The sequence below is a fragment of the Quercus lobata genome, chromosome 5 (genome assembly GCF_001633185.2).
Source record: "Quercus lobata isolate SW786 chromosome 5, ValleyOak3.0 Primary Assembly, whole genome shotgun sequence".
In the NCBI taxonomy this organism is placed as follows: domain Eukaryota; kingdom Viridiplantae; phylum Streptophyta; class Magnoliopsida; order Fagales; family Fagaceae; genus Quercus; species Quercus lobata.
Window position 1 is genome coordinate 4507039 of NC_044908.1, and position 22846 is coordinate 4529884.

The 22846-nt window shown below is 41.7% G+C and overlaps 2 protein-coding genes across 2 annotated transcripts; both read left to right on the plus strand.

Annotated features, from left to right (window-relative positions):
* Positions 1-17085: 17085 nt before the first annotated feature.
* LOC115989820 lies at positions 17086-18366 on the plus strand. Its single transcript, XM_031113698.1, has 3 exons — positions 17086-17557; positions 17696-18060; positions 18214-18366. Exons 1-3 carry the CDS (start codon positions 17086-17088, stop codon positions 18364-18366), a joined length of 990 nt encoding a protein of 329 aa, XP_030969558.1.
* A 1058-nt stretch (positions 18367-19424) lies between these two features.
* Positions 19425-21434, plus strand: LOC115989821. Its single transcript, XM_031113699.1, has 3 exons — positions 19425-20234; positions 20429-20962; positions 21420-21434. Exons 1-3 carry the CDS (start codon positions 19425-19427, stop codon positions 21432-21434), a joined length of 1359 nt encoding a protein of 452 aa, XP_030969559.1.
* The last annotated feature ends 1412 nt before the right edge of the window (positions 21435-22846 follow it).

Here is a 22846-nt window from a genome sequence, read left to right on the forward strand (position 1 = left end):
TCACCGGGATGGTGTGACAGAACACTCAATTTTAATTTATGCTTTCTAATTTTGGTTTTAAGTTTTACTTTCCTAAAGTTACCGAGCTGTGATAACAAAACGCTTGTTTAATTTAATTTTTCTTCATTTGTTTTAAATGTTTTATTACTCGGTTTTGGTGGCCGAGCATCTTATGATCTATTGTTTTACCAGTGTGATTGTTTTTGTTTGCCCCTTACTCATTATTAAACTAGCCAGGTGGTTCAATGGCATTATGCCCTTAGCTCTACCTAGAAACGAGTATCTTTTCACCTAATATAGTAGTCGGCAGAGGCCTAAAGAGACTTCCTACGTGGAAAAGTAACTCCTTACGAGTTGTAACTGTCGTGCTATACTTCATTTAGGAAAAATGAAGGCTGAAGGGTTAAGCCGATCCGAGTATGAAGTTTACCGGGCATGAAGCCTTCCACTATGAGGAGTTTCGCTAGAGCATTGTTAGGAACACTCAGCGCGAGGCCCCCACATACCCGGTGATGAAAATTGAGCTGGGGACAGGGCCTTAGAGAATTTAAAATAAGGTTTCTACTTGTCCGGTGATGGGAATCGAACCGAGGATAGGTTTCCGTCCTTAAAGAGCTTTAGTTAAGGTTTCCACTCACCCGGTGATGAGAGTCGAACTGGGGACAGGTTTCTGTCCTTAGGGAGTTCTAACTAAGGTTTCCGCCACCCGATGATAAAAATCGAACCGAGGACAGGCTTCCATCCTTAGAGAGCTTTAATTAAAATTTCCACCTGCCCGGTGATGAGAATCGAATTGGGGACAGGTTTCTAACCTTATGGAGTTCTAACTAAGGTTTTCGCTGCCCGGTGATGAGAGTCAAACTGGGGACAGGTTTCTAACCTTATGGAGTTCTAACTAAGGTTTTCGCTGCCCAGTGATGAGAATCAAACCAAGGACAGGCTTCCGTCCTTAGAGAGCTTTAATTAAGGTTTCCACCTGCCCGGTGATGAGAGTCGAACCAAGGACAAGTTTCTGTCCTTAGGTAATTTAGATTTAAGGCTTCCACCTATCTGGTGATGAGAATCGAACCAGGCACAGGTTTTTGTCCTTAGCATAAAACATGTTGGCTTAATTTCCTTAACTTTTTTTCGTATTTATTGGCCGGTGCTAATAAATCAACAATAATGGAATTACCTGCATGGATAAACGTCACCTTAATATTAGTTGATAAAACGTATATACAATGTTTCATTCAATTTACGCCCCCGTGTACAATTGATTAGTGATAGAACTTCTTTAAATTGTGGACATTTCATGGCCGGGGAAGTAGTCTTTCATCTAGATCCTCCAAGTAATATGCTCCTGCTCCCGCGATAGCGGTAATCCTATAAGGCCCTTCCTAGGTAGGGGCCAGTTTCCCAGCATTCGTATCTCGCATGTTCCCTACTGCTTTCCGTAGCACCAGGTCCCCAGCACTGAATTCCCTTGTTCTCACATTTCGGTTATATCGCTGGGCGAGTTTCTGATATTCGGCTAGCCATATGGTCACCGCTTCTCGGTACTCTTTTAACAAATCCAAACGCTCCACCATCAACCCATCGTTCTGGGCAGGAGCAAATTCGTCGACCCGTGCACTGAATAGGTCTACCTCAGCCAGTATCACGGCTTTTGCCCCGTACGTTAAGGAGAACGGGGTTTCTCCTGTAGATCTCTTGGGAGTCATTCGATATGCCCACAAGACATTAGGCAGCTCCTTCGCCCACTTACCCCTTACACCTTCCAATCTTTTCTTCAATCCATTCACAATTGCATTGTTGACGGCTTCGGCCTAGCCATTACTCTGAGGATACGCCGGGGTGGAGTACCTGTTCTTAATGCCGAGATTACTGCAAAACTCGCGAAAGGCTCTGCTATTAAACTACAATCCATTGTTGGATATAAGAAAGTCCCGCACCTTGAATCTTGTGACTATATTCTTCCACACGAACTTCTTAACATCAGCCAACGCCTCTGCCTCCGCCCACTTGGTGAAGTAATCAACAGCTACTAAAACAAACTTTCGATTGCCCGTTGCACGGGAAAATGGGCCAAGAATATCTAGTGCAAAGGGCCGAAGGCTGCTAATCGGATTCAGATGTCCTGTTGGCTGGTGGATCAAGGGGGCATGCTTTTGGTACCGTTCACACTTAGGCACATACTCGACGGCGTTCTTTTGCATCTGTGGCCACCAGAACCCCTGAGTCATCGCTCGGTGAGCTAATGAGCGTTTCCCCACATGACTACAACACACCCCGTCATGTAGCTCGACCAAGAGTTCATTTACTTTCTCGGGGTGTAAACACAATAAGTACGGCCCCCCAAATGACCTCTGGTACATATTTCGATCTGCCAACAACCAATACCGAGCTTCTATTCGACGAACTCTATTAGCCTCCTTTTCATCGTATGGGACTCGATCCTCAACTAAGCAATCAATGATCAGGTCTATCCAACATGGCTCGTTGTTGAAATCACTATAATACGAACTCCGAGGGCACCAACATTAATCACTGGATTAATGCTTGGCTCCGTTATGAGCTCAACCTTGATTAACCTAGGCACATCCTCTGTCATCGTCAATGCCAACGTAGCTAGTGAGTCAGCATGTCTATTCTGCCCTCGAGCCACTTGGGTCACCTTTGCTGTACAAAACTTACTCATAAGTTGCTTTGCCACCTATAAGTATTCTTTCATTTGAGAATCCCGGGCTTCAAAATTACCCTGCACTTGGCTAACCACCAGCTGTGAATATGAATAAACCTCTACATCCTGGGCAGCTATGCCCAAAACGGTCCTCAATCCAGCAAGCAAGGCTTCGTACTCTGCCTCATTATTGGAGGCCCTAAACCCCACCCTAAAAGAGTGCTCCAACCGTATTCCTTCTGGAGTGATAATGACAATCCCAGCACCAGCCCCCGCAGCACTTGACACACTGTCAATGAACACCTTCCATAGGCGACATTCCACATGACAAACCATACCCCCTTCGTTCTTAGGAGAAAACTCCGCAACAAAATCAGCAAGAACTTGGCTCTTCACTGAACTCCTTGGCTTGTATCTTATATCAAAGGACCCTAATTAGGTCGCCCACTTAGCTTCCGGCTTGTAGAGTCAGAACTCTTCAATAACGATTGTAAAGGGTACTTAGTCAGGACATAGATAGTATGGGCTTGAAAATAGTGAGGCAACTTCCTCGTAGCATGCACTAATGCCAACACCAACTTCTCCAAGAGTAAGTACCTTGTCTCGACATCAACCATGGTCTTACTAACGTAATGCATAGGCTGCTGCATCCCCTGGTCCCTTAAAAGCACGGAAATCACAGCATGATTAGACACTGAGAGGTACATAAATAAGCAAGTTCTAGGGTTGCTAACATGGGAGCCCGCATCAAATATTCCTTCAGTCTTTGAAAGCCCTTTCACACTCCTCATTCCATTGAAATTCCCTCCATTTCTTCAAAAGTTGGTATAATGAACAGTAGCGATCAGCAAACTTCGAAATGAACCGATTAAGGGCAGCTAACATTCCGGTCAAGATCTGAACCTCCTTTGGATTGCTCGGTGGCTTAAGGCACTGCACAGCATCAATCTAATTGGGGTTGACCTCTATCCCACGGCCAGTGATCAGATAACCTAGGAACTTGCCAGCCCCCACCCTAAAGGCACACTTGTCCATGTTTAGGCGCAGCTTATGTCGCCGAAGCACTTCAAATACCCCTCCAAAGATCCTCTATATGTCGTGCCTCCTGTTTACTTTTCACCACCATGTTGTTGATGTACACCTCAACCGTACGCCTAATCTTGTCCCGAAACATTCTGGTCATCATTCGTTGATATGTTGCCTCGGCATTCTTCAACCCAAAGGGCATCATGGTGTAATGGTAGTTTGTGTTTGGAGAGATGAATGTTGTCTTCTTTTGGTCCTCAGCAGCTAAGACGATCTGATAATAACCCTGAAAGGCATCCAGAAAACTGATCCTCGGGTGCCCATAGGTAGCATCTACCAATTGATCTATCTTTGGCATAGGGAAGGGGTTCTTCGGGCATGCTCGGTTCAAATCCGTGAAATCTACACAAATTCTCCATTTGCCATTCTTCTTTCTAACTACCACAGTATTCGCCAGCCACTCTAGGAAGAAGATTTCCCTTATCGCCCCGGCCTCTTTCAACTTCCTGACCTCTTGCCTTACTGCCTCGACACGTTCCTTGGCCAACCTTCTCAGCTTCTACTTCTTTGGAGGAAATGACGAGTCTACGTTAAGCTTGTGAATGATGAACTCGGGATCAACCCTGGGCACCTCATATGGGCTCCACGCAAACATATCTACATTCTGCACTAGAAATAACAACGTTTCTACTTTATCCTCATCCTTCATACTTGCCCCTATCTGAAAATACTGGTCAACATCCGGTAGTATCTTCACTCTAATTAATTTCTCGGCACAACTAGCCCTCATTCCCTCTCGGGGATCTTGTAATTGCTATGAAGGGGCTTCCTTGGCGGTTTCCTTCTACTTAGCATGCTTATTCTTCCAATTAACCGCAGCCACTAGGCATTGCCTGGCCACTTATTGGCTCCCCCTCACTACAGCAACGCCCTGTTCGGTGGGAAATTTAACCTTCACATGCAAGGTGGACGGAACGGCCCCCATTGCGTGAATCCATGGCCTTCCCAGAATCACCGTATATGGAGAAAACGAATTGACCACTATGAATGCCACCATCACCTCCTTACCTTTCATATTTACGAGAAAGGAAATTTGACCCTCAAGAATCACCACCCTGCCATCAAACACGACCAATGGTGTATCATACTTCGACAGGTCCTGGTTCCTTAACCCGAGCCCTTTGAGTAGGTCTAAATACATCACGTTGGTCCCGCTTCCCTGGTCTACCATCACCCTCTTTACTAAGCAACTTCTTATCCAGGCCGTGACTACCAACACGTCATTGTGCGGTTGAATTGTTCCTTCTAAATCATCACCGCTAAAAGCGATGGGCTCCCAACCGATCTTCATCTTCTTCTTGGGTGATTACTCTCCCGAGCAATTTCCCACGGGTGCTACGGTTAGCACCCCTCGGGGCAGCATGGATGATTTCAATCACCCCTAATGGCGGCGGGAGAGGATCTCCCCTTTGTTGAGCACCATGCCCAGTACTTAGGTTTCCAGAATCCACCACAAACTCCTTCAAATATCCTGCCTTCACTAGCTGCCCTAGTTGATCTTTTAACACCTAACATTGCTCGGTGGTATGCCCCTTATCCTTGTGATACGTACAATACAAGTTTTGGTTCCTCCGAGATCGGTCACCCCCCATCTTGTTCAGCCATTTAAAATACGGCTCGTTCTTAATTTGGTCTACAATCTTGTGCACCGGCTCTTTGAACGTCACATTCACCTCTCCTATATGTACCTCCAGCTCTTGTATTCTTAAATCCTTCCAGGGCCTTGGCTGAAAACCGCCCTGCTAGGGATGATTCACTAACGAGGCTTTACCTTTACTCTGCAGCCGATCATCCTCGAGGCGTTTATACTCCTCAATATGCCTCATGAGTTGCCTCATATCCTTAGGAGGCTCCCTTGTCAATGACTCCCGAAGTTCAGAGTTTTTAGGTAATCCCATCCTAAAGGTGCTCGCCGCAATCTTCTCATTACCCCCACCTATCTCATTATAAAGCTCCCGGTACCGACTAGAATAAAAGCGAAGGGTTTCCCCAACTCTTATCTTCATAGATAGTAGCGCGTCCATCGGTTGTGGTACCCGACTACAGGTTACAAACCGGACACCAAATTCTTGGATTAGCTCAGTAAAACAGTGAATGGAGCCCTTCCGTAGCCCATTAAACTATCTCAATGCCGTAGGCTCGAGGCTTGAGGGAAATACCTTACACATCAATGCGTAATTGTGAGTGTACAGAGACATCATTTAGATATAATGGCTGACGTGCTCTAATGGGTCCGTTTTCCCATCATAAGAATTAAATGGTGGTCGGGTAAACCTGCTCGGCATTGGGGCCCATTCAATGTCATTTGAGAATGGTGACACAGCTCTTCGTAAGGCGCAGCTTATAGCATCCATGGCGGCATTACGGGGCCGTCACTTTTCTGGGGAATTCGAACCTCGATCTGCATAATCCCGAGAACATGAATGTTCTCGACGTCGACGGGACTCTCGTGAATGTGAACGATCACGATGTCGACAGGACTCCAGTGAATGTGTATGGTCCTGGTGTTGATGGGGACCGGACCGGTTGGATCAGGTACTATAGCGATTCCTCCCACCCACAGATCCCCCTGCTTGGTTATCTTGGTCCATTCTCTGGTGCCTACCCTTTGCCTCTAACTCCAAATCTCTTACCAGTCTATGCAACTGTTCAAGCTCCTCGTCTCTCTCGTCCAACTGCTTGTGCCCCGAAGCACCCGATATTGTCAAGTTTGTTTGGTATGACCCCTCTCCAAGGCCAAACTATCCTTCTTCGTGTTCACGCTCTCTATCTTCATGCCTTTTTTGCCTTCGCTCTCGCCACGTAGATCCTCTAGATGATCCCACTGAACCGCTTTCAGTAAAACCTTCAAAACGTCTCCTAGACATCTACTGGGCATGAGTCTCAACCGAACCATGGCTTTGTAGGAGATTCCCACAGACGACGCCAATTGTGCGCACCTAAGGAGAGGTTGATGGGCCAATCCTCACTTAGGCTCACAATCTATTTGTAACATGGGCTTTAGATTTCCTACTTTGGGTAGTTCTTTATATAGAGACTCAACGAAACTGTCTTTCCTTTTAAATTAACTCACTCCCTCTCTTTCTATTATCACTTCACTAGCTAATACCCTCATGCTCTCTCTCTTTTCCCTTAGCTTCTTTGTGAACCTTTCAACAACCCTTTCTTCTCCCTAGCTTCTCTTATTTATAGCCTTATAATTAGTAGGGAGTTATGATTACTCTTATGGTTAGTGGTATAGGAGGTCCAATGTTATTATTTCTAAGTGGATGTTTAGTTGGGAGTGGGGTGTGATGAGAGTGGCATTGGAACTGGCTCCTCACTTTAGGAGATCTTCCCGGTGGCGTTAATTCCTAAGGCAATACTGAGCATCTATAAATCCTTCTTCCCAGGAGGTTCGCACTTCAAGGCTGAGTTAGAGTTGATCAGCAGGAAATCACATTTGCAATTCGTGTCATAATGTTATTATTGTGGTCTTTGAGTTTTGGAAGGGTATCAAGGCTTATTTGGGCCGAGGCTGTGGGCCCAATAGAACTCATATGCGCACATAAGGTCCCAAGGTCCAAGGCCCAATGCCCAACAAGTTTAAAGCCTTGTATACGTGGCACCAATACATTGGATCTTACGAACACAGGAGCCCTCGGGGGAGTCGTGCCCCGTACAGTCCGTGTATGCAACGAGGGACATAGGGATGCACACGAAGCTTATATTTACTCACTCACTCTTTCAACTCCTTTCTTATTTTATTTCTTTCTTCTACTACTATTAAACTTTTTTTTTTTTTTTTTGGAGATAACTACAACATACTGCTAACCTGGCAGGTCGAATCCTTTCTCCCTAAACTCCCAAGCACTTTGTACATGAGAATGTGTCAATTTAGCTACAAGCCTTTGGCTTCGACTACTATTAATCATATAATAACAATGCTGTTTTTTTTTTTTTTTTTCTTTTTTTAATAATGATTTATGCTTTCTTATTAGGAAAAAAAAGGACTAAAATATTCTTTAAATTTGGGGTTGCTTCTAAATCTGTTTCTTAAATTTTAAAACTCACATTTACCCCATTTCAAATGACAAGGTCCACAATCACGGAATTATATTAATTGATGGAAGGGTATTTTCGTCCATTTGTTGCATTTACGGTCTTGTTTGCACATTCGAGATTTCACCCAAAAAAAAAAAAAAAAAAGTCTTCCATTTCTGTCTTTTAAGGCTCGTTTGGTTTGGTTATGACTCAGTTTTCATAACTCAATACTCATGACTCAAACTCAAAAACTCCAAAATTCTTGTTTGGTCACATAACTCACATTTTACCACCATAACTCATATTTCAGAAATTGAAAATACCAAAATTTTATTTTCAGTTTCCATCATCCATCACTCAAATTTTTTTAGTTTTAAGTGATGGAAACATAACCCAAAAACTGAGCCAAACAAGATTTTTTTCGGTGGGACCCACGTGTTTTGGAAACTCAGTGATGAAAACTGTATGATATCACTCAAAATCATGGTGATCCAAACAAGCCCTTACTCTTTTCTCACCTGCGCCTAAAATTCCCCCATGCGTGTGCTTTACACTTGACGCGGACAATATACATATATATATATATATATGTATGTATGTATGTATGTATGTATGTATGTATATTGACTTATAATTTTTTTTTTTTAAATTGATTATTTTGATGACTTTTTATATTTTGGATAAATTGCAAATTACACTCCTAAAATTTGGGAATGTTTGGATTTTACACTCTAAAATTTCAAAATTTTGGGGTGTAAAATCCGATTACCCCCAAACTTTAGGGGTTAAAATTCAAATTTTGAAACGTCAATGTGTAAAATCCAAACACTCCCAAACTTTAGGGGTGTAATCTGTAATTTACCCTTATATTTTTTCTTAAAAGTAGTATCAAAACTTTTATTAAATGATTCATCAACAAATGTTCTAAGCATATCTGTTAACTAGACTCAATATATGTGTGTGAGTGTATATATATATATATATATATATATATCGATGATGCAAAATTTTTCAATAGGTTGCTCATCCAAATTTCGAGTTTAGGAAGATTTCCTAGAATTTGCAAGGAAAAAAAAAAAAACTAATCGAAATGACCACCAAGATGTACCTAGTAGAGTAGACTTTGATGCTTAAGTTAGTATGTGTTATCTTTTTATGAAAATATTTTTTTCTTAGAGTTTGTTCTCTACCTAATTTTTAGTTTTGATTCTCCCATTATAGGCACTATTTTAAAAACCAAATCGGTTCAACCAAGTACCAAACTAGGAATTGATTCGATCAAAACCAGGAAAGAACTGGTAGAAACCAAAAATCTGTCTCTTTTTTATTTTTGGTTTTTTGACAATTTTGATTTTTAAAATCATGATTATAAACCTAAAATTGTAGCAGTTATACTCATAAATGTCTCCACTTTTCATAATTGAAAAGGGTTATTATTCTAAATGTAACAGTAGTTTAATTAATGAGAGTTATGGCCATTAGCTATCGTCGTTTAATGAACTTAATGACCTAGACGATTAGGTCTCGATTTTCTTTATGGTTATCTAGAGGTACAAGGTCGTCCATTAGGGTGGATAACCTCACCAAATTTTTTTTTACCGAAGTGTTCATTTATTTAATTAGTCTAAATTAAAGGACTAATTATTTATTGGATAAATTTGATATATCAAGGATTTAAAAAATAAAATATTTCTAAAAAAAGATTTAAAAAATTAAAATTTACCTATTTGAAATCGATTTAAAAAAAATGGTTAAAAACCCTCATATTTAAAGTTTAATCATGTTTGAAAAAGTAAACACATAAAGCAACATATCAAACTTATTATCAATTGAATATATTATAATCCTGAATCAAACAAGTAATTAATTAAATTTCAAGTGGGTAATGTATAAATACCAGTTTTTAAACCACAAATTAACAAATTGGATTTGAATCAAACCTTAGGTGGATAGAGTATAGGAAACTTTTTACCTCCAAACCAATTTGGAGACCAACTCATTGCGTGTGGATTGATAAAACTATTTACATATATTAAAAACCACAAAATTGGATTTGAATCAAACCTTAGGTGGATAGAGTATAGGAAACTTTTTACCTCCAAACCAATTTGGAGACCAACTCATTGCGTGTGGATTGATAAATCTATTCTTTTTAGTTATATGATCTATTTAATGAGTCTTGTGAATTTTTTAAATAAAACGCGTAAATGATTTTATGAGTCATTATATAATAAGTTAAAAAAGATTCCTTTGAAGCAGTTAGGAGATTTTTTATATTATAAAATATAATAACCTTATCTATAATTACTTGATTTCTTATATATAAAAGCGGCTATGCCGCTACAGGGCTTTGGCACTGTTCATTCAGTGTGATTGCACTGTTCATCTATAGTGGAAATTTGGTGAGGCACTTTACCTTTTTTTTTTTTTTTTTAGTTTCGAATAGTAGCTACAGTACCAGGTGGCACTGTAGCTACAGTAGTTACTATTTTTTTTTTTTTGGGTCTTCCGTTTGTACTTTTTTTTCTTATATATATATATATATATATTATATTATTGTAAGGACGCGATTCGTGGCGGACCGTAACAGTGTCGGGTTCGCACGTGAAAAGGCCCCTAACAACATCATTTGTAGAGCGTGGGTTTGGAAGGCTAGGCCTTGATCGATAGGCGGTGGGTTTTTCGCGGTGTTCGTACCAGTTTACGTTTTCCTACACCCCTGGAGTCTTTCTCCTGGAGGTGGGCTGGGAGGCTCTGGTTTTTGGCCATTTTTCCCAACCCCCTCATTGGTACACCTTCCTTTTTATTATATAGTCCGTCTTGGTTGATCCTGACCCTCCACTTGTAGATCAGGCAGGAGCTTACTTCTGTATCCATCCCATCAACCGTCCCGTCTAACTTTCTACTAGTTGCATGGACCGACGTTTGCACCGCCCAAACGTCTTTTCTCATTAACCAGCTCTGGGTATTGGCAGGTGCATTTACTGAAGGGGGTGGGACGCACTTTCCTTGGTCCGAGTTCACACCCTGCTTCCCTTTGGGCCCCATTCCGTTCACATCCCCTTGAAGGGGCTGTTCGGGGATTGCCTACACCAGGGTGTTGGTCTTCCTGTTGAAGCTATGGAATGCCGAGGACAGGGTAAGTTCTCAGCCGTTTCCCTTGCTACCTCGGCCACTGATCATTCGTCTTCGGCAAGGTACCTCCTCGGCACGGGCCCTGGGCCCAGATAGAGTTTGGGCCGGACTGCAGAACTCTCGGACCCACATATATATATATATATATATATTGTTTGACTGACACAACAAATTTCACAATATTTTCACAATTATTGAGATGTCAATTTCTTATAAGTCAAAATAAAATAATAAAATATGAAACTGTGACCAATCACAACTGAAAATAAATGTTTTGTGAAAATGTTGTGACACTTGTTAGGTGAATGTGTAAAATCTACGGTACTTTTGGTTTGTTCAAGTGGCACTGTAGCTACAACGTTTTTTTTTTTTTTTTTTCTTCAATCTTCCGTTTGTACTTTTTTTTTCTTCTAAATATTTATAAGAACTCGCATATATATTGTTATACTGACACAACAAATTTCACAATATTTTCATAATTATTGAGGTGTTAATTTCTTATAAGTCAAAATAAAATAATAAAATATGAAACTATGACCAACTACAACTGAAAATAAATATTTTGTGAAAATGTTGTGACACTTGTTGGGTGAATGTGTAAAAGCTACAGTACTTTTGGTTTATTCAATATGTACTATTCATCATTTTTTTTTTCCCAGTCATCAATTTGTGCTTTTTTTTCTATAGTATTTTTGCATTGTTCATACAGCATTTTTCACTATTTATCTACAATTTCATTTTGGTTAGCCACTTTTTTTTTTTTTTTTTGAACAGTAGCTACAATAACTACATTTTTTTTTTTTCAATCTTCCGTTTGTATTTTTTTTCCCTTTTATATATATCACTGTACATTCATTGTTTTTGCGCTCTAAATCTACAGTGCCATTTTGTTGAGCCACTTTGTCTTCTTTTTTTTTTTTTAAGTTTTGAACAGTAGCTATAGTACCAAGTTGGTTTACTCAACTTTATTAAGCCAAAATTCACTATTCAACATACAATTTTTTTGGGTTGCCTTTTTGTATATATTTTGTTTCTTTATACACTATTTTAAGTAAAAACACATAGTTTTGCACACAAAAACAAAAACAAAAACTTAGGAAAAAAAAACATTTTTCATCTTTTATGTTTGGGGTAGTTTACAATTCTTCTGTAAACTTTAAAATCATGCAATTTTTCCCTTAATAGTTTGGAAAAGAGTAAATATGTCATATTGTTATTCTCTCAGTTAAATCCTAATGAAAGTTTATGATTCTTAAAATATTTTATTGTGTAATGTCTAAATTACTCCTGCTAAATTTTAACATCCTAAAAATTTTCTTTACGTATTTTGAGTTTTAAATGATAAAAATTATTAAAAAGATAGAATGATGATATTTAATGACACAAGCCTTTTGTTATCTTTTTTTTTTTTTTTTTAAAAAAAATTTCTTAGCAAAACTCAGTTTATTGTTGGAAGATGATGATATTCGTTATCATTCTTAGAAGTTTTTAGAGAATAGATTTACTGTCTTTAGCAAGTAGATACTAAAAAACTATTATAGTGAAATAAATATTTATATGTTAAATAACTACCCTAACTTTGTGGTTGATCAAAATTCTTAAACAAATGAGATTAACTTTTTTCGACATAATTATCAAAATTCTTAAAATTAATATATCTTTTCATTAATGTAAATATCTATATACTTTAAAAATCAAATGATTCATATCTTTGTTTTATAATACAAATAAAATATAGAATTGACTTTAATTACTACAATACTTTTTTTCCACGGCAAGTGCATGCCTTGCACGTGCTGCCCTAACTAGTTTTTATAAAAACACAAATCCTTTGGTGCTGCAACATGAATGACAACTCAAAAACTTATTCTCATCCATTATTATTACTATTTTTTTAAAATATCCTAAACATTTGGTACTTAAATAAAGAAGTTAAAAATTGATTAAAATGTCCTATTCTTAAAGAATAATTGTAAAATTAGAAGTGTATTACCTGTTTTCCTTTTTAATTGAAGACATTGATTCATCATCTAGATTTAGAACACATTGAATATATTATTAGGTTAAAATATTATGATGAATTAGTTTCTGATGATTTAAACTTATAAGAGTATGCACATCATTAGATTAGATGACAACTTCTACTTGCTACATAAATTTGAAAAACCTCTTTATTAGTTCTACTTTTTTAGTAGGTAAATAATAGGGAGAGAGAAGGAGAATTGGACCACATACATATAGGACACCATAAATAATATAATTAACGTTGAGCAATCACATGAATTCCATATTTAGAATAATGCTAGATATATAAACTATTTTACAAATTTTTTTACAAACTACTGATGTGATGAGTGATTATTGGTAAATGAAAATATGATATTAATGGTGAGCCTAAATGAAAACCAATGAGAGGTTGGTCACATTGACATTTTGTAAAAATGTTGTAAAATAGTTTGTAGCATTACTCCCCTATTTAATATCATACTACATTTCACAATTAGAAAATATTTTATGGACAAATATTTCCTCCAATTTGGTTTATAAAGATTCATAAAACCATCTATATTTATTAAATTACACGACTCCTTAAGTTATTTAAACAAGTTACATGATTTTTTGAATTATTCAAACAAATTATGTAGCTCATTAAATATGTTATTTAATTAAAAGTACGTATGAATGGTTGTTAGAGTTGCAACATAGTGAGCTGGAGGAATTTTCCTCCAAACCAATTTAGATATAAACTCTATTTATATTTTATTTGGAAATGTTAAAAGTACTACAACTTTTACTACATAAACCTTACAAACTAATACAGCAATGGATGTGATTAATAGGTTTCAACTACCTCGTAACTGAATGTTTGAATTATTTTTTGATGATTAGTGACACATTAATTTGTAAGCTCTATGTAATAAAATTATTCTTAGTATTAATAATTTTATTACATCAAATAATTTAAGCTCATATAAAAAAAAAATTCTATTATACAAAATCGATTAATAGGGTTCTAAAAATGCATGAGTGTAGTAACCTCCAAACCAGTTTGTACATTATTCTATATTTTTCACAATTTGCTCACCAGAAAAGTTGTGTTTGGTGAACAAGTTTAGCACCAATTCCACTTGAATAGGATAATATCACCCCCTTTATTATCCGCTAATTATAATTTACTACCTTACTAATTTATAATATAAAAAAATGTTATGTGCATAAATTTATTACTATTTATCATTATATATCATAATTTTTTAGTTTTATTTAAAGAAAAATCTAAAGAAGAAGATAGAATATTAGGCAGAAGATTATTTGAATAATTTTTTCCCCTTTGGCATGGTGCATGTCCCAAAGGCCCAAAACTTTACCTACCTCATCAACGGATTACGGATCTCCTGTTCGATTACTTTCCATTTTAATTTGTAATAGATTCTATTCTTTATATTAAATAATAATTTAAAAAAAAAAAAAAAAAAAAAAAAAAAACTTATATTAAAGAGGCCTTACCTGCACTCTAGTCATTGGAAAATTTCATTAGTTCAAGAGGCCTTACCAAGTAAATTGATAAATATCGTGAGACAAAAACTTTCACAATTAATATCAATACTTTATGATTATTTTAACCTTAACAAGCACTGCCCGGTGCTTGTTAACATTTACTATAAAAATGATACTAGTAATGATTTCATCTAAAAATAGTAGTTATCAATTTATAGGATAGAATATATGTGGTACATAAATACACATTTCATTTTGTTCAATATTTTAAAATTGTGGTAAAAAGGGTTTTGTGAGACTCTGTTTGGCAAATGGATTACGACCAAAAAAAAAAAAATGAGAAAAGAAAATATAAATAAAAGTATGCGTAAATATGTAATGAATTTGAAAGACAAATTCGAGACTAAAAAATGGTTACATATGTTAATTTATTTCTTTTATTATAATTAGATTATTAGTGTGGGGGTAAAGTTCATCAGTCAACAATGGGTCTTGGCACCCATACAGGGCCCAGCCATAACAGGAAGTGAGGACATGGCCAGAGGACTTCCAGCCCAACCCTGTTGGGCCGAGCCTGCTTAAGAGGCATCTGAGGAGGAGTGTCTCCTCGGACGCATCAAATGGGAGTTCAACACACACCCTTCACATAGTGGGAAATCGTCCCAAATCGAAGGGAAATGCTGGACGCTCAGGGGGGCAACCACAACTGCCGCATTAAATGTAAGGGAGCTACTTTTCCAGCCACATTAATGTGGAGAGGACAGGAAGACAGTATTATCTTGGCCAGTGCAACTCACAGAAAAGGGGGAGGGTGTCCTATGGGATAGGCACTCAAGTAGAGGCCCAGATGATCAACAAGTGTAGGGCCATTATCATACGAAGGATGCTATATAAGAGAAGAAAACTCCCATGATCAGGGGATCGGAAGCTGGAGAGAAAAAAGTAAGGAAAAGAGAGAGAAAAAGAGAGAAGTTCTGTAAGAAAAGCCTAAGTTGTTGTTCCATGAACTGTTATCCCAGGAGGCTTAATAAAACATTCCCACGTTTAAATGGTTGCATGGCTTATTAACAATTACGTGCAGTCTGTCTTGACCTAGTTCTTCGACCCACTCTCTACAAATTCATTGTCGAGGGTCTTTTGGGCCAGAATCGCCTGCTCACTGGGCCTGGGCCTTAAAATCTCCCCTTACAATTGGCGCCGTCTGTGGGAAGAATTTGTGTCTTGACAAGTGAACAGTAAGAAATGGAAGGATCAGGCCCGCGCCAAACTGGACGTGCAGATTCTCAACGGCAGGACAATTTTTTGAATGAAGAATGAGGGAACGACCAAGATAACCAACGAGAGGGAAGCGTGAACACCTCTTACGCGAGTAAAAGCCGTTCAAAGGGGAGGATCATGCATCCCATGAGCAAAATGATTGAAAGGCTTTACGAAAAAAGATTGATGATTTGAAGAAAAAGCTACGCCGAGCACAGCAGAAACGTCCTTCACCCGGCTCGGGCTCTAGCAGTGACGAGGACAATGAATATCGGCGAAGATCAAGAACCCCTCCGAGCGAGACCTTTTCCTATGAGGAAGAGAGGCCTCGTAAACGCAGCCGCAAAATCCCATCTTACCAAGGCCTGGCCAACGATGCCATGAGTAAGGCCCTGGATCGCATCTCTCAGTCGCCGTTTACACGGAGAATAGAGGGGGCAGTGCTTCCTCGGCGGTTCCATCAACCAACGTTTGCTATATACAATGGTCGGACTGATCCAGTGGAGCATGTGAGCCAATTCAATCAAAGGATGGCCGTCCACACCAGGGATGAGGCGCTAATGTGTAGGATATTCCCATCTAGCTTGGGACCCATGGCGATGAGATGGTTCGATTCCCTCCAGCCGAATTCCATAGATTCCTTTAAACAACTGACGCAGGCTTTCGGTTCCCGTTTCATCACCAGCACTAGAGTCCCTCGGCCCCACGATTCCCTCCTATCCTTGTTCATGCGGGAAGGAGAGACACTGAAGGCCTACTCGGATAGATACTAGGAAATGTATAACGAGATCGAAGGGAAATACGATGACGTTGCCATCAGCACGTTCAAAAGGGGCTTGCCGACAGAACACGGCTTAAGAAAGTCCCTCACTGGAAAGCCAGTCACCAGCGTGCGCCAACTCATGGACCGAATTGACAAGTACAAAAGGGTCGAGGAGGACCAGCAGATGGGAAAGGGTAAAGTGAAGGTCGTCCCTTAGGAGAGGAGGGACTTCAAGTCAGAACGATTTAACAACAGTAACAAGCCGAGAAGGGACTACGTAGAGCAGTCCGGATCTACTGGGTCTCAGGCAGTCCATGTTGTGTTCCGAGAACCACTTCACAAAATCCTAGAGAATGTGAAGTATGTGCCTTTCTTTCAGTGGCCAAACAAGATGGCTAGCGACCCTTTGAAGCGTAATCAGAACCTGTATTGTGTGTACCATTAGGAGCCGGGTCACACTACTGATGATTGCAGGAACCTGAAGAACTATTTAGACAAGCTCGTCCAAGAAGGGAAGCTGAGACATCTGCTGCATCGCTCTGAAGGATGGCAAGAACCATCAAACAATGAAACCAGACAAAGTACATCAAGGCCACCCATTGGCACAATTAATGTCATTCTCGCCGCACCTAGAAGGACAGGCTCTGTCCCCTTTAGGGTAATGTCAGTGAGCGGTTTCCCGACTAAGCCAGATGACAGGGAACCCAAGAGGGCTAGAATGAGCGCCACGACATTAATCGGGTTCACGGAGGAAGACAAACAAGGAACTATCCAACCCCACGATGATGCCTTAGTCGTGACGCTCAGGATAGGAGGTTATGACGTCAAAAGGGTGTTAGTTGATCAAGGCAGCGCGGTGGAGATAATGTACCCTGATTTGTATAAGGGATTGAACTTGAAGCAGGAAGACCTGTTGCCATACGATTCCCCCCTGGTTAGTTTTGAAGGAAAGGTCGTCATCCCGAGAGGCATGATTAGGTTGCCTGTGCAAACAGACTCAGAGGTGGTAAAAGTGAACTTCATTGTCGTAAATGCATACTCCCCTTACACAGCCATCGTGGCCCGGCCATGGCTTCATACTCTAGGGGCTGTGTCGTCAACCTTGCACCAAAAGGTGAAATATCCGTCAAGAGGTCAGATCAAAGAGATAATAGGGAACCAGGGAGTTGCTAGGCAATGCATGGTGTCGGCAATCTTGCAGCAGGATCGCATAACTTCCACGTCGGCCGAGAGTGGCTTATAGCAATTAATGACTACGGTCCCAACTGCAGGCAGTGGAGGACCAGCCATGGAGGTGAACTGTGAGGAGTTGGAGAAAGTACTCGTCGGATTTGACCCTGAGAAGTTTTTTCAAATTGGCTCGGAATCGCCGCCCCAAGAGAAGTCAGCATTGACTGCCATCCTCGGACAAAATTTAGACGTGTTTGCTTGGGACCCCTATGAGGCCCCCAGGGTCGACCCAGATTTCATCTGCCACCGCCTTAATGTGAACCCGACCGTAACACCTAAGAGGCAAGCTCCTCGACGACCGTCGAAAGAACATACCGACGCCGTGATAGAAGAGGTCACAAGATTGAAGAAAGCAAGGGCTATCAAAGAGGTCTTCTATCCCGAGTGGTTAGTCAACACGGTAGTGGTAAGGAAGAAGAGCGGGAAATGGCGGGTCTGCGTAGACTTCACCGACCTAAACAAGGCATGCCCAAAGGATCCCTTTCCTATGCCCCGGATAGACCGGTTGGTAGATTCGACTACCGGACATCCTAGAATGAGTTTTCTAGACGCTTTTCAGGGCTACCACCAGATACCCTTGGCCGCCGAAGACCAGGAGAAGACTGCTTTTATCACCCTAGTTGGGAATTATCATTATAAAGTGATGCCCTTCGGCCTAAAAAATGCCGAGTCAACCTATCAAAGGATGATGACCAAGATGTTTGAACAGTAGATGGGTAAAAACATTGAAGTGTACATAGACGACATAGTGGTTAAAAGTAAGTTGGCTCCCAACCATATTGACGACCTTGGCAACGTTTTTCAAATACTAAGAAAGTATAAATTACGGCTGAACGCAACCAAATGTTCATTTGGAGTGGGATCTGGAAAATTCTTGGGCTATATGGTGACTCACAGAGGCATTGAGGCTAACCCCGACCAAATAAAAGCCATCCATAACGTGCAGCCTCCTCGGAACCCTAAAGAAGTCCAGAAGCTTACTGTCATGATAGCAGCTTTAAACCGTTTCATCTCGCCCTCAGCAGATAGATGCAAGCCATTCTTTCTCTTATTACACAAGTGGAAAGGATTTGAGTGGAATGAAGACTGCGCTGTAGCTTTCCAACAATTAAAGGAGTACCTCGCCCGACCACCAATTATATCCAGTCCAAATGCCGACGAGGTTTTGTTTGCCTACATTGCGGTAGCCTCGCATGCGGTGAGCTTGGTGCTAATCCGAGAAGACAACGGCACACACCGACCAGTCTATTACATTAGTAAATCACTGCAGGAGGCAGAAACACGCTATCTTCCCCTCGAGAAGGCTATCTTGGCTGTCGTGCAGGCCACACGAAAGCTTCCGCACTACTTTCAAGCGCACACTGTGGTGGTGCTAACACAACTCCCCATAAAGTCTGTCCTACGCAGCGCTGATTACACAAGCAGAATTGCAAAGTGGGGAACGATCTTCGGCGCTTTCGATATTAGGTACATGCCTCGTACTGCTGTAAAGGGCCAGGTCCTTGCCGACCTAATAGCAGAGTTTGCGGAGCCTACCCTAGAGGAACAAAACATGGCGGGACCACTAGGGGCTGATGAGAAGATGATCAGCACGGTCTCCCAGCATGAAAACACCTGGTGAAAGCGCACGTCGATGGCGCAGCGAACCAAAGGGGCTCAAGGTTAGGACTTGTCCTACTCTCACCTGAAGGGATAACCATAGAGAAGTCATTGAGACTCGGGTTTTCAGCTACGAATAACGAAGCCGAATATGAGGCGCTATTGGAAGGAATGGGAATGATCCGGAAGTTGGGGGGAAAATCCGTAGACATGTTCTCGGATTCAAGACTTATTGTGGGGCAGATAAATGGGGACATGGAAGCAAAGGACGAAAGAATGCAAGAGTATCTAGTTCGGGTTAAGCACCTGCAGACCCAATTTAATCACTTCCGCTTGACGCACGTACCTAGAAGTGGGAACACTCATGCTGATTCTCTCGCGACGTTGGCTACCTCCTCGACTCAACCCCTACCTCGAGTCATTCTGGTAGAAGAGGTCCTCCGTCCATCAACAGAAAAGACCAATGGGATTGGAATACATAACATCAGGGCAGGACCGAGCTGGATGGACCCTATCGTTCTGTACTTAAAGCATGACACCTTGCCAGACGATAAGGTTGAAGCTGGCAAAATTAGGAGAAAGGCTACTCGATTCTGGTTATCAGAGGACTCCAAGCTTTACAGACGCTCGTTTTCAGGGCCGTATTTGCTATGTGTGCACCCAGAGGCTGCAGAACTCATCCTGGAAGAGTTACATGAAGGAATTTGCGGAAGTCACACGAGGGGTAGGTCTTTGTCTCATAGAGTCTTAACGCTGGGTTATTGGTGGCCGAGCATGCATAAGGAAGCCCTAGATTATGTGAAGAAGTGCGACCAATGCCAGAGATTCGCTCCGAGCATACACCAGCCTGGTGGAGAGCTAAACCCAATGTCCAGTCCCTGGCCATTTGCACAATGGGGCCTAGATATACTTGGTCCATTCCCCAAGGCAACAGGGAATAGAAAATTTCTTCTCGTCGGCACCGACTACTTCACCAAATGGGTGGAGGCTGAGGCGCTGGCAAACATTAGGGACGTCGATGTCAAGAAGTTTATCTGGAAAAATATAGTCACCAGGTTTGGCACCCCGCACACCCTGGTGTCGGACAACGGGCTCCAGTTTGATAGCAAAGCCTTCAGAAGGTACTACAGTGAGCTAGGAATTGTTAACTGGTATTCCATGCCAGCTTACCCTAGAGTAATGGCCAAGCAGAAGCCATCAACAAGACCATAATGAACGGACTGAAAAAGAGACTAGATGACGCAAAAGGAAGGTGGGTAGAGGAGTTAGCCCATGTCTTATGGACATACCGCACCACGCCTTGTAGGTCCACAGGGGAAACCCCTTTTTCAATGACCTATGGGGCCGAGGCTGTCATTCCACTGGAGGTGAACTTCCCAACCCAGAGGACCACCACCTTTTGTCCCACTACCAATGACAAAATTCTAGAAAAGAGCTTGGACCTCATCGACGAAAGAAGGGAAGGCGTGATGGTCCACCTAGCTAACTATCAGCAGAAGCTCAAGCAAGGTTACGACGCCAAAGTGAAGTCCAGGCCATTGGCGCCTGGAGATCTAGTACTGAGGAAAGTCTTGGGCACTGCGAGGAACCCCGCATGGGGAAAGCTCGAACCAAACTGGGAGGGACCGTACCATATCACTTCCGTAGCTTGCGTAGGAGCCTACTTTTTAGAAGACTTGGATGAACGTGTAGTTCCACGCCCTTGGAATGTAAACAACTTGAAAAGGTACTGTTATTAATGAAAGATGTAATCTTTGGTGCGGTATTGCTGTGCAGTTACTTGATCGAAGTGTTAAACAGAACCCAAGTCCTGCATGGCTCCTCAGACCACAGACTTGGGGGAAATTAACCGCGATGTAATTCTCACCAAGAGTTAAACAGAACCCAAGTCCTGCATGGCCCCTCGGACCACAGGCTTGGGGACAATTAATGGCAAAATGGTTCTCACGACATGTTAAACAGAATCCAAGTCCTGCATGGCTCCTCGGACCACAGGCTTGGGGGAAATTAACCGCGATATTGTTCTCCCTAAGTGTTAAATAGGGCCCAAATCCTGACTGGCTCTTCAGACCAGGGACTTGGAGAAAATAAGACGCAGCCAGTGCACCTAATTATTAACTATCGTTCCATTCACGTATTCATTCACTCACGCTCGGTTGTCAACAGTTAGCGATGGAGTAGACATCCATTCATAATGAAAACAAAAAAAGAGAAGTAGACAATAATATTTGAAAGAAAATAACCTTTATCATTAAAATCCAAAAGAAATTCTGTTTACAAACACTGGCGAGGCAAAACAAAACGAAATATAAAAGACGAGACAAACAAATCCTACACTAGTCTCCTAAGAGCCCTGAGCAGGATTGGGCTGACCATTAGCTACTTGGGTCCCCGGGGCAACCTCCTTGGCTTGTGCAATGATCTCGTTGATGGAAAGGCTGTCCTCAGGTGGCTTATCCTGCACGGCCTGCTCATTGCCCCCAGCCTCGAGAATAGAGGAGTCAGTTGGAAGAGGCTCTTTGGAGGCGTCCTCGTCAGGAATTTCGCGTACATCCTCTGGGAAGAAGATGTTCTCAGCCTTCTTGAGATCAGAATCCGCTGGGACGACTGCCCGATCCAGGGCTACACCTCAGGACGTGGTGATGTATTCCCTGCAGACAATGGCTACCTCCTCGGCCAGCCTAGCCTCAGTATCACGAACTCCACGCTCATATGAGGCCGCCACAGCCTTCTCAGCAGCTTCCCTGGCCAAGCGGACCTCCTCCTTGGTCCTTGCAAGCTTAGCCTTGAGCGTGGAGACCGCCTGCTGCTCCGCCGTAAGTTTCTCCTCAGATTGGCAGAGCTTTATGCGCAGATCCTCAGCTTGCTTTTCGGCATTCTTAATGCCGGCCTCCGCGCTCGCATGAGCCTTCTTCACCTCCTTTATTTCTTTATCCTAACGATCAAAATCCTGTTTGAGATCGGCAGCAGCTTTCTCGGCGGCATAGCGGGACTGAGCCTCCTTATGCAAGTCCTCGCGAGCCTTCTTGGCCCATTCCTCCGCAACAAAAATTTGTTGAGTGGCCTGCGCCCAGAAGTAAATAAAAACCCTATTAGAACATGATGATAATAGGGTGCACAATATGGGGACGAGATAGAAGATTCTACTTACCATGGCCATGTCCCTCTTCAATGACATGAAAAGTTCTGGCTGACGAGCCTTTCTGAGCCCTTCCATATCACGAGGCAGGAGAAGAGGTTGCTGCAGGGCATCGGCCAGGTATGATGCCTGCTCTCGTTGGGATTCCCATAGTGTAGCATCCCAGGGGATCGGGGCGCCGTCCAATTCGATCTGCGGCGACCATATTCGTTGTTCCCTACAAGTGGCTGCCTCGTCTCGGGTATCAGTGGACCTAGTCCTCTTATCTCGGGGCTCTTTCATTTCCTTGCCCTTCTTTTGCGGCCTGGCCTTCTCACGGCCAATATCTCCCTCTTCCGTTTCTTCCACCTGCCTTTTTCGCCTTAAGTTAGGCATAGGCTGCAGCGCCGCGTCCGACGAGGGGGGAGGGAGAGGAGGAGCGGGAGCCTTAGTGGCAGCTTATTCCTTCGAGACA